The following is a 13,037-nucleotide window of genomic DNA, read 5'->3' as shown; positions in this document are numbered from 1 at the left end:
TGACCGGCTGGCTGGCCGAATGTCTTTTTGGCTAAAAACCATTAAATGTCAGGCTGCCCCTTTCTTTTCATTCTATCTCTGCCAAACACAGTTAACACAAAAATGCGAATTACTGAGCACTGCATGGACTAACATTGGTGACTTGCTGAATTCAAGTCGGGACTCACTTCCATCATACTTTTTCAAGTGGGAGATCAGATATTTCCCTATTTCTGAAGGTATCTGACTCTGGGACGCAGCATTAGTTTCACTTACTTAGCAATGACTGTGGCATGACTGAAACATTTCACAAATAAGAAGTGTCTTTCAGATGGTGGAGACCTAAGTTATCTAGCAACTGCATGTGAGAACAAGCTAACGTTAGCCAGCAAGCTACAGTCCATTCTAGCTATGGAGTAGTTAACTAACTAATGACGTAGTAGCTTACTGCTACCTAATGTTAGACAAACCTAAGTTCAGTGACTGAAGCAAGTAAAGGCTCTTTCACACGTTAACACGAACTAATTTGGGGAATCGTAACTTACCATAAAGTTTATGTGGTGGACGTGAAGCTGCACACCGATGTTCGTTTCAGCTCTCCGTGCTGTCTCATGCAGCGTTCAAGTCATATCAGAATTACCAGTTTCCCGCCTCTGCCGAGTTCATGTCACATTGGAATCACCAGTTCCCACTTATAAATGTGATTCTCATTAACATCCGAGCTGCATCCAAGTCCTAAACATGTGAATCCTTCCCATCATTACCTTCTCTCCCACACTATAGTTACAAGAAATGTTTGAAGTGCCACATATTGTGACAATTACTCATCTGTAAAGAGTCAAGTGACAAGTGACAGGAGAGGGGCACTTCAGGGGCCAATCAGATTTCAGCTGGGGCCAGTGCCCCTCTGGCCCCAGCTGTGTGCTCTGCCGCACACAGCCTTTCTCTCACAGACACCCCCCACCCACACACACATCCCCTCTTTTCAGTACGTGGGTGAGCCAGAGTGCACACACACAATATTTGTCCAGCCTCACTACCTCATATCACCTGTTGTGCCTTGATCATCACATTGCTCCTCAATTGATTGTAACTGATTAGTATTAGTCGATTTTCTTTTCTTTTTAAAATTTTGTAATACACTTTCATTGAAGTAAGTTGTTGTCCTGCATGTTCTGTTACAGTACTCACTGAAGCCATCATCTGCCAAGTAAAGTACTCCAACTGGTACAACATTGATTATTCCATCAAATTGAATGGTCAAATTATAACTATAAAAACGAATGATTAATAATTTTATGAGACAGATTCACGTGACTGATTTTATGAGAATGATTTTAATGAGACTGATTTGACAAGGGGGACCGGAGGGTGTGCTCCAATTATTGGGACATCACGTTGCTCAGCATCCCTGAGAAAGTCTACTCTAGGGTGCTGGAAAGGAGGCTCCGACCGATTGTCGAACCTCGGATCCAGGAGGAACAACGCAGATTCCGTCCTGGCCATGGAACAACAGACCAACTCTACCCTTGCGGAAGTGCAAGGGTAAAAACTATAATACTATTTTTAAACAATTTAAAGTTCAGAGAGACATGGTCGAACTTGAATAGCAAAATTTAGAAAATGAAAATATTATGGAAAACACATATTGCTAATTTTACAAATATAACAAGGCCTATAAAAAGTGAAATCTAAAAAAAAAAAACTGAAAATAAATATAGAAAGTCCCAAACAATGACTGGAACTTAAAAACTCCTGAACGACCATGGGCGGTCATTTTGACCGTCACGGTTTTTAAACTTTATATTCTGTCAAGATAAATACCAAAATGAGATACTGATGCATTTCATATGTTAGTATGTCTGTTAAGAAACTAACTGACACCAAAAATTAAAATGTTTAACAAGTTTAATACTATTTTGTAGACAATTTAGAATGGCCGGTGTCCAACACGTAAATACTGCAACGCCTCGGTGGTAGTCATGGTGCATCTGAAATGGTGTCTGTACCCAGACATGTTGGCAATAATCAAAAATCATATTTAGACTATTACTCTGCACTGGAGAACACCAGTTTTTAGTTTTTAGTTTTTGTTTTTCCCTAGGACAGAGCAATGAAGTTTGCGAAGGAAATTATGTGACTAAAACACATCATAAATAGTGACATGATGCGCAGGATCACACGCAAATTATGAGCTGTCATTTTGGCCGCTCTTGGTCGTTTTAGGATTATCTTATCTTATCTTTTTTTGTTTTGTAGAACTGGTCTAACACTCGTTTTGATGCAAATATATGCAGTTTTAGGAGAATTCAGAGCGCGGCAGGTCTGTATCTTTTTTTCGAAAAGTTATTAAACTTTGAAAATCCAAAAAGGTCATAATGGCCACCTTGTCAATAGTGCCAACGGCTGCTCTGAGGTTCAGAGGGATTTTAATTGGACTGTTCTGTGAATCAATTACCAATAAAATATTTGCTAATGAAGACATTGCTTACCGTTTGGAGATTGACCAGTAGCCGCTGGGAGTCAAGGGGTCCATGTTCATTTTTTGAGTAGTGGTTTGATCACTTCATGCTCAAAATCGCATGGGAAATATCTGATGATAGAGAGCTATTAGCATCTATAAAATTTCCTAAAATAACTACTAAATATCTTTAAGAAATTTAATGGGAACAACATGAAGTGGCCGTTTTGTTTGTTTGGTGCCGAAATGCTGAAGCCAAAATGGGTTCAGACTGATCAACTTCCCTGTTCTACGGGAGAAATCTCGAGACCATCTCTACCTACATTTAAAACTGCTGTCTTTCCATTCTTTTCATGAGAGGCTTCGATACTGTAACTGGGAGAGGATCTAATGATTGGATCTTTCACCTTAAACAATGCCCTGGAGTTATGACAGCCCTTTCATATGAGGTTTTGACCTCATATGAAAGGGCTGTTATCACATAACATGTTATAACTTGCTTGAGCGGTCCTTGGAAAGCACTACGCAAGCATATTTAACTGACCTCTGAAACACACACAGGTAAGGTCTGCCATATAGGGTCTGTGTGATTGTTAGATAACATATTTATTTTATCTGCTTTCCACTTATTCTGCAGTGCTACATTATTTTCTCACTACCTGCATGTGCCCTTTGAGCCATGATAAAGCTTGCAATTTTACTTTATATTTAAAAACAGCAATAGAGTTATGAGTACTAGATGGTCCCTTGATGCCCTCAAGGACCCTTTTTTTTTTTTTGCATCCCCAGTAACTGATCACAGACCATTTTCTTTCTTTTCCTCTATTTCTATCATTGCTTCATTTACAAAATTGTTGTATCTCTCCATTGATTAAAGAGTAACTCCATAAAATAACCACTCGCCTCCGGCACCATATTGTGTGTAGGGGAAAAAATATTTAATACATAGCAGTATAGGCTTGCTTCGTGCGTCGCGCACTCATCAGCTGCTAATGTGATTAAAAAAAGAATCATACAGTTTAAGTTGCCCAGCGTCACGCCCCTAATTTCGGTTAAACAGCAACCAATCAGATGAGGAAATATTTAAACTAAAACATCCAATGGGATAGGCATTTATGATGCACAGCAACCAATGGAGGGGTAGAGAACAATACAACCAATGGGTTAAGGGACTGGGGCTTGTTTTGAAAAGCATTTAGGGGCATGTTAAAAATATGACAAGGTAATTTATGTGAATTATATAGTGGGGTGGTGTTGGGGCACAGTTGGAAGGACAGGCAGTTAAAATATAAAAAATATAAAAAATATATATAAAAATATATATGTAGAATATAAAAAAATATATATATAACAATATAAAAAACTAATAAATGTCATATGTGTATCATCTAATGGGGGGAATAATAAAGATGTTTTACTTATAGTTACAAAGGATATATTTTTTTCAGTGTCTACAGCTGGTGGCCATTTCGTTTCTATTATTCAAGGTGGTCATATCAGGTTTGCAAATAATAAAATACTTTTCTGCCGAGCACAGGTTACATCTTTTACCCCTAACTGAATGTGCATTACTCTTTGCAAGGATTTTCCATGAGACGGAATAACTGATATTCTTGTCTACCAATGACCAAATGTGGCAGCTTAAGGCCATTGCATTTTTTGCATGCTCATTTCTGAAGCTACTCATATGGGCGTTAAACCTAATTTTAAAAGGGCCCTCTGTTAATCCCACGTAAGTGTCCACATTGCAGTTGTCTTCGCTTGTCACCTGGCATTTTCCTTCAAGAGGACATGATGCCTTAACACGGCATTTGCAGTTGGAGGTGCTTGGTTGCGGTGAGGGGGTCAGTGCCTTGGCCATGATGCTTGTGTTGTGGGATGACATAACCTGCTGAACATTTGGCATGCAGCTGTAGCTCATTTTGACAGTGTTTCTGTTGAATATTTTTCTCAATAGATGGTCTGGGGTAAAGCACTCATCCAAAAGCTTGAAAAATTGTTTTCCAATATTAGAGGCCACGGTGTCGCTGTAGGGAGGATTATACCAGGTGATGTTCCACCTTCTGCATTTTTTTTTTTTTGCTGGCTGTTGCTAATTGGTGATGGATTGTACTTAAGTATGAAATTATATCCATAATTGTTTGCTACCCACTACCCAAGATGAGTGTGCGACACACAAAACAGGCCTGTACTGCAATATATTAAAACTTTTTTTTCCTGTTTCTGTGTTGATATTCCACTCCTCATTAGTTGAGCACTTATAACAACACCATTGATGGTTTCGGGAAAAAAACCCCACTATATATGTGTGTGTGTGTGTGTGTGTGTGTGTATACACACACACACACACACACACACATACTATATATACATATAAACATACACACACACACACACACACACACACACACACACATATATATAATCAGGTGTATCAGGTAACTTGTGTCACTGTAATCTGACTGTCTAAAGGAAGTCTAAAAACAACATCTCGCAACAGAATGACACAAACTCAGTGCTAAATGACAATATGTCGTTTATTTTCTATATTTTAAAGGTTTATTATTTACAAACAAACAAAATAAAACAAAAAAAAATCAAAAGAATTTTTTGACAAACACCGTTTGTCTGCATATTATTGTAAGAAATTTTACCTTTATCTTTCTTTTTTTCTGTATCAAGTAACCAACTGATAATTATTTTTCTCTAAGCCTTTGAATACATGAATGAGCACAACAATGACCATGTTAGTGGGGTTAAGAAGGAACAGGCAGCTCGTTCTGGCTTAAGTCCCTCTCCACTATGCATATCATCAGTAAACATATGAAACCTGCAATTGTCATCATGAAAACCAAAATAAAAATTTGGTTCTTCTTCTCTGGGCATTGCTCTCTTTTTGCATCTTTTTTTTTCAAATCAACAAAAATGACAAAAAAGTATACAAATATATGTGCTGGTTTGTCGAGAGTCTATGCTGCTAAGATGTAAGCTCGTTTGTCTGTGTTGTACATCACCATAATGCCCATTCCAGAAAATTAGTTGTAATTGGAAGTGTGAAAAAAAGCACATAGTTGGGAAGCTCTCCCTCCAAAGGCAAATATCAAAAACAGCACAAATCAACAGTGCTGCGATCCATCTTAGTTAGTTCCTATACACTAGTTCCTATACACTATGGCATATTCAGGATTAAGCGCTCTTTGTTGTAAATAGAACCACTCCCCTCATTTAAAACCTCATACAGGATCAGGGTAGCACAAATTCTGGGGGATACCTCTCCCTCCACTAACTTATTCCAATTTCTAAACTAGCTGAAAATAATCTATCAACGTTTTTTGTTAATCAGAAAGTGCAATTCAAAACAAAGGAAAGTCCTCAGAACGTTTTGCTTTGGCCAGTTTCATTCCACACAACATTAATATCCAACCCAAACATAAGCGGCTAGCTACAAAGAAAGGTAAAAAGGTGCTCCAAATTCCTACAATGTCTCATTGAACGTGATATTACTTCGGATTTACAGAGATTGCACTTTTTTTTGAAGCTGTACACGACCTCATTAAATGTTCTATGTAGCATAAATGAGGATGATAGAAAACTCGTTTCTAGAAGTTCACATTGTGATCAAAGACTCCAATTGGATAAACTGAGACATTTGGCCGTCATCGCTCACTCTCTCCTCTCTAAAACATATCGAGACATAGAACACGTAGAGTATACTAATAATGAATGCATGGTTGTGCACGGAGGTGCCCGTGTATGCACAAAGCACACGCTCGTAACAAAGAATGGAACATGGCTATAGTTTAGGCACAAATACTTAAGAATGTCCATGTGAAAATTCAACGCTTCCGTTTACACACAAATAACGCCTAGGCAGACAAACAATGAACAAAACATAATCTCACGGTACATTTAACGACAACATTTTGGAGATATTAACTTTTTTTTCTTTTAAGTATTTGTGACAGTGCATGCTTTTGTGACAGGTGGGTTGACTGTATTGGTACAATATTGACACAATCTGTATTGAAGACCGGTAATCTTTTAAAACTGTTTTCCCAAGGGCTTAGTCACTTTGAACTGATGGGATATGCAGTGTCAAGAGAACGATGACTCTAAATAAGAACTACAAGTGATTGTGAGGAGAATACAGTACAATGTCAGCTGACAATGATGGTCATAACTAGGCCATGAGCACATCAATCAATCAATCAATCAATCAATCAATCCCATCAATCAGTGTGCAGTGATATGGCCTTTGTGGATATCGACTTGCTTAAAATTGACTGAGTCATGATACATTTTTGGCAAATGAACAACCATAATTGTATGAATGCCACTCAATTATGTTGAAAACTTGATTGATTTGATTAGCATTTTCAACATAAATAAGCTAATATCTATCTATTGATCATTGGGTAGAGTCGTAATATTCTGGGTTGACCATGCTTCCCCTGCCTTAACGTCAGCCAGGTTCAGTTAAGAGTAGCTAAGCCCACAAAATGATTTTACATGAGACAGAAACCTTAATGCAAACCAGCATTTTTGATTTTTCTTTTCTTTTTTTTTCTTTTTTCTTTTTTGTGTTGCAGTAGCACAAAAAAACAACACACATTTAGGTAAAAATGTGCCCTGCACACTGGAGTAACGTAATACCTGACTTCTTCAACAACGAACAGATAGGTGTTGAACGTCATCCTCAAGTCTTCAACTTGAGTGATATGGCAGGTTGCAAATAGAGGAATACTCAAGTAGCAGATGACGCAAGTAGAGAACAGAAATTGTGAAGTCGAATAATACCCGACAATGAAAAATAAGCCTCATTTCTTCCATTCAAAACATTCCTACTTTTAACTAAATACAGATCTTAAAGGGATCTTAGTACCACAGCTGAGGCTTTAGGAGAGACAGAGAGATTTACTGTTATTAGCACGGCTTTTAAATTAAATTATATATCATAGGTAAATACTGAATGTGTTTACTTGATGTGAAATAAAAACTACACTATGACAAAAATGACATACAAAGACATAAGCTCATAAATGTCCTCCAATGAGGCATTTTTCAGTGTCAAGTAGTGCTAGCTATTGCATTAAGGTTTGTTTATCTCTGATGAAACATGTAAATTGTCACTTGTTAACTTTTTTTCGCATATAGATGATATCCAGGTTCCTGATAGAAGTAAGACATTGTTATGATTAAGAATGCACCACACAGTATCTGTAAATACTAGACCTACAAAACTATTTACAACACATATATAGGTAATTTTTATATCACAGTCTATTGCATAATGGTGATAATCTTTAGTTTATAAATATTATAAATGTACACAGTTTTTAAGCAACGATACATAACTTCTATCTCAGCCATCTGAAATAAGAAATAGAAAAAAAAATAGCATCCATCCATCCATATCTTTCTTCACACCCCATCCTCCTCTACAACTAATAAAGAAAGCAAAAATTCTATGACTCTATTCCCTTTGGACCCATAACACTGAAATGGTCTGTATGTAATCCTCTGAGGACGTGAAGGCTCAGGGGAATGTAGATCTGTTGCAGAGAGCAATGTAATACCTAGCTACTGCGTCCGAGATAGGGGTTCCAGAAATGTGTTGAGATTCATTTTGTGAGTGTGCTTTTGACATTTTTTTTTGAATTTTTTTTTTTTGAATTTTTTTATTATTATTTATTATTTATTTATTTTTAGTTGCTTGCATTTATTTTTCCACAGTGGTGCCTATAGCTGCTTGATATGAGAAGGTATTTTTCCTCTTTCTCAATGGATTAAAAAGGAAACAGAAATAGTCATCAGAATCTACAATGCATTCCAGTTACAAAATGCAAAACAAAAAAAACAAAAAAAACAAATAAAAAACACTTCATACATTTTATATGTTTTTTAAATATTTTTTTTCCAGAAAGGAAGACTTGTGTTTATACTAGAGCTTTTATATAGCCATTGCAAATATTCTAGCTGGATTTACACACACACTTTTATATATATATATATATATATATAAACAGCAAATCTATATATGTATATTTTATACAAACATAGATTTGTCCAATATACATATCATATATATGTATAGAGATAGATAGATTTGTTTAATATACATTCTTAAGTTTAGGGAGACAATGTGTCTAAAATATAATACAAGGGCTGTCTGTACAGGATTCCTATGAGGTTATCTTTTCAGAAGAATACTGGAGAGAAACAAAAATACTGAAGTTCCTCATATTCATCTTTTTTGTTGTATCTCCATTAGAAATGAACTGTAACCTTTAGAAGTTTAAAAAATGAAAAAGAAAAAGAAAGCAAAAAAAAATAAAAATGGGATCATAAATTTGATGCAAAACGCATTTTGTCTTGATCGGTCTCTGTACTACTCAGGACAGAATCTCTCCGAGAGCCGGGGGACTCCCTGTGCTGGGCTGTGGTCGATGCTGCCGCTGCCGCTGCCACGGCTGCTGCTGCTGCTGAACGCACAGGAGGCAACGCTCCTGAAGACATCTGGCGGAATAAGTTGACCCGCTGGGGCACTGTGGTGCGTATGCCACTCTGCAGACCCATTCCCTGGATTGCTGCCGCTGCTGCTGCCACAGGTGGCACAATGGAGGCCAGAGAGTCTCCTGAGGTCGGGTGCCCTCTGGGCCCCAGAGACGTGTCATGAGGCAGGGAAGGTTGAGAGGCTGACAAGTGTCGCACATCTCGACTCAAACTGCCCGACTGGAGAGCCTGTGTGCTCTTGTGGATCTCTCCTCTCTGGGGTGAGGGAACCTGCTGCTGCTGAGGTGACTGCTGCTGCTGCTGCTGCTGTTGTTGCTGCTGCTGTGTTGCAGAGGTTGTGGTAGCAGTTGACACCACAGGCTGCTGAGCAAGCTGTTGCTGTGTGGATAGAGGTTGTTGGGGCATGGGCTGTTGGATGAGTGACAGCTGGGAGGCTGTAGGTGAGCCGTACTGGAAACTCCGACCAGCCAGAGGGGTTTGCACTGGTGGGCTGCACATTGCAGCTGTGAAAGAGCAGGGCGACATGATGGCCCCCTGCTGTTGAAGTGGGGTCTGGGCAGCGGCTGAAGAGGATGTCAGGTTGCCATGAGAAACACTAGAAGCAGGGTAGATCCCCTGTGCAGCAGCAGCAGCAGCGGCGGCAGCTGGCAGGATACGGGCAGCTGAGGCATTGGCAATCGCTGAAGCACTGTAGGTTAAGGGAACAGAGGACTGCTGGAGCTGATTGTTGCCTGTGGAGGTGGAAAAGGGTGGCTGGGCTGGTGAGTTAATGATGGAGTTTCCAGACATCGGTGTTGAGTTCATCCCTGTGACCGACTGCTTGCGATCCACCATCATCACCATCTCCCTGTCCTGACGGATTATCTGCTTCAATATCTCGTTCTCCTGTGTATTGAATACGCCGGCGTTCAGATCCTTCTGGAACTTCTGAAGCAGCAGTGAGTTCTTCTTCCCTGTTGGGATGCACAATCAAGAGTACTGAGCATAGAACCATGGCAAACTATGGTAGTGCTAAACCACAGGGTACAGAGCAATGACTATGAAGATACAGTTTGCATGTTTTTTTTTATGAAGATCCCCCTCTGGGTGCAAATTTGTCTAAGCATGAAGTCTTTTGACATTATAACTACTACCATGCAAATAATTTTTTGACTAAACAACCCATATACACATAAGTTTTGTGAAATAATTAGCTGTTTTACTGTAAAGAGACTGTATTTAACTTTATTTAAAGTGAGCAAGTGAACACTCCATGATGACAGCCACCTTGCAGGCCTGCTTAATTTTCTCAGCACTTAACCCTGGATAACATTTTGCTTATTTCAATGCTTGCAAATTTACAAACTGCATCTTTGAGCTCAGAAAGACTGGTATCGGAGGTGAAGTGTGAAGGACATTACATGACAGTGACATTAACTGACAATAAGGTCTGATGGGAAGGATGGAGACATAGGAAGACATAAATTACTTATGATGTGATATGTGACAGCGCAGACTATTATGCTATTAATGGACATTTAAGAATATAAGAAAGAATACTGGTATGCTGTACCCACAAATTACACACTTTATGCTGTTGTATATCTAGGACAAAAGAAAAAAGGCGTATTCTCATAATCTAATTCACAATCACATACTATTAACTGCATGACAGTTAAACTAATACTCATTACCAGTATTTCTAGAATAATCACTATTTAGTAAAAGTAAAGCAAAGAAATTAACACACAATGGAAAAAAACAGACAATACACTATTTCTATCACACTACATTACAAACAAATCACACAAGTGATAATTTACTGGAAGATACTGTAAATTTGATTTGGAAGAAAAATTTATTACAGCTGTACTAAAGAATGCAGCAATGGATAAGCCAACTTCTGTCCAGACTTACACGACTTTTTTTTAAAAAAATTTTTTTATATATATATTTACAAAATACACAAATGAATAAATTGCGGCACTTTTGTATTGTAAATGATTTTTTTTTTCTGTTACAGTGTTCGACAGATGGCTACTTTGCAGATTAAATGCTTTTTTGGCTTTGGGGGAAACATTGTGGTAAAAGTGTTATTAGGGCTATTATAAAAATCTCCTTGAAACTAGTCATACGACAAGAGAGATGCTCCATTTGACAATCACATTTTTTTCAATTATGCCACACTAAAAGGAAACTTAGCTTCACCCTATCTCCTGGCTTTAAATAAATGGGTGCCCAAATATCCGTTCAATATTGTTGAAATTTTATGCTCTATGAGCATCTTAAAAAAAATAATAATAATAAAAAAAACTATTGCTACTGATGACGACAGATTGTGGTTTTAGTGAGCTGAAGCCTGGACCTTGAATACATAAAAAAAAATAAAAATAAAACTTTTCAGTGTACTGTTAATATATGCTTGACTGTTCTTTCTTTTCAAGGACGTCAACAAATCCGGCAGACAGCTGTAATTTGGGAATTTTGCAGTTGATACTTGCTGGGCTGAAAGTGCACTGATCTTATTTGTTATGTCGAACAAGAATTGGGGTCCATAACAAAACATTATGCAACCAGTGTCACTACAGTATAGTGTCTGCAAAAGTGTTTTGCTTAAAGAAAAGCACACTGAAATTAAATTGGGAATTTTATCACGGCATAATTGATCATATATTAAAAAAGAATCATGTATTTTTTTCGAGTCTGCAGCTATTAATGGCACACGAGCTCTTTATTTGACGTTTTTCACTTGGAATCCGTGGTACCATCAGTTACTACTGGGTTGGGTGGTTAATTGCTAGAACTAATACCAGACACCGACTAGAAGACTACTGTGAACTTACAAGGCTGTAGTCATGGCATTTTTAAAGGTGACAGGGTTAAAATCTGTAGATGGGGAGGACAACACATTGTTATTTATTTTATCTTATTTTTTGGGGATTTTTCCCCCTTTTTCTCCTCAGTTGTATCCGGCCAATTACCCCACTCTTCCGAGCCATCCCAGTCGCTGCTCCACACCTTCTGCCGATCCGGGGAAGGCTGCAGACTACCACATGACTCCTCCGATACATGTGGAGTCGCCAGCCACTTCTTTTCACCTGACAGTGAGGAGTTTCACCAGGGGAACGTAGCACGTGGGAGGATCACGCTATTCCCCCCAGTTCCCCCTCCCCACTTAACAGGCGCCCTGACCAACCGGAGGAGGTGCTTGTGCAGTGACCAGGACAGATACCCACATCCGGCTTCCCACCCGCAGACACAGCCAGTTGCCTCTGTAGGCATGCCCGACCAAGCAGGAGGTAACATGGGGATTCGAACCGGCGATCCCCGTGTTGGTAGGCAATGGAATAGACTGCCACACCACCTGGACACCCACATTGTTATTTTTTCAAACATATCCTTCAGGATTCAAAAAAGGGGAAAAATACTGCAGTCATCTCAGAGTTTATTCAAGAAGACTACGAGTTTTGCTCATAGTTTCAGCAACAAAACGAACAGGCCAATGTTTCTCTCTTCACAAGAGTAAGGCATATGTAATATGCCCTGGATTGAATACATTAAAGCACGATACCTCTGGATATAGTGAAGGTGATCCATGGGTTACAGGTAAATAAAGAGGGTTACTACTTGGCAAAAATGTGGGAAATTGGCAAGCAAATAAATAGGATATGTTTCAAAGTTACAATTTGAAATACATCAAGTTTCTCTTCTGTTAATTATCGGTCTGTCCTGGCATGATACAGTAAATAAGATTATTCAAAGGGGGCAAACCCTCCAAAGCAAGCAAAGAAAAAAAAAACTAATATTATCTAAGTGACAATTGAAAAAGTTAAGCCATGCCTAAAAATGTCACAAATCAGACAACAACTTAAATGAAAAGGAAAAAAAATAGTGACAACACATAAAAATGAAGATATTATTTGGTGATAATTACCTCCCCAAAAATATGGCTCAATAAACAAAACAGTAATTATTATTCTCAATCTGGCCTTTTCTGTAACACCATACGCTTTACAGTGAGAGGCCAAAATTAAACCTTGCTATAATCAATCAAATCCATTGGACAATTTGATTAATAACATCTCAGGCACTGGCTGACTCTCTG

At 38.4% G+C, this 13,037-nt stretch overlaps 1 protein-coding gene across 1 annotated transcript in view; it reads right to left on the bottom strand.

The window, feature by feature from the left end:
* Positions 1–8,782: 8,782 nt before the first annotated feature.
* LOC130121569 (potassium/sodium hyperpolarization-activated cyclic nucleotide-gated channel 1) overlaps positions 8,783–13,037 on the bottom strand; it is a 109,069-nt gene continuing 104,814 nt past the window's right edge. Inside the window, 1 exon segment of the mRNA XM_056290417.1 lies at positions 8,783–9,906. Coding sequence (XP_056146392.1) covers positions 8,783–9,906 — 1,124 coding nt within the window.

The sequence above is a fragment of the Lampris incognitus genome, chromosome 12 (assembly GCF_029633865.1).
Source record: "Lampris incognitus isolate fLamInc1 chromosome 12, fLamInc1.hap2, whole genome shotgun sequence".
Taxonomy (NCBI): domain Eukaryota; kingdom Metazoa; phylum Chordata; class Actinopteri; order Lampriformes; family Lampridae; genus Lampris; species Lampris incognitus.
Note: the sequence above shows the minus strand (reverse complement) of the source record. Positions and strands in the feature narration are given on the sequence as shown.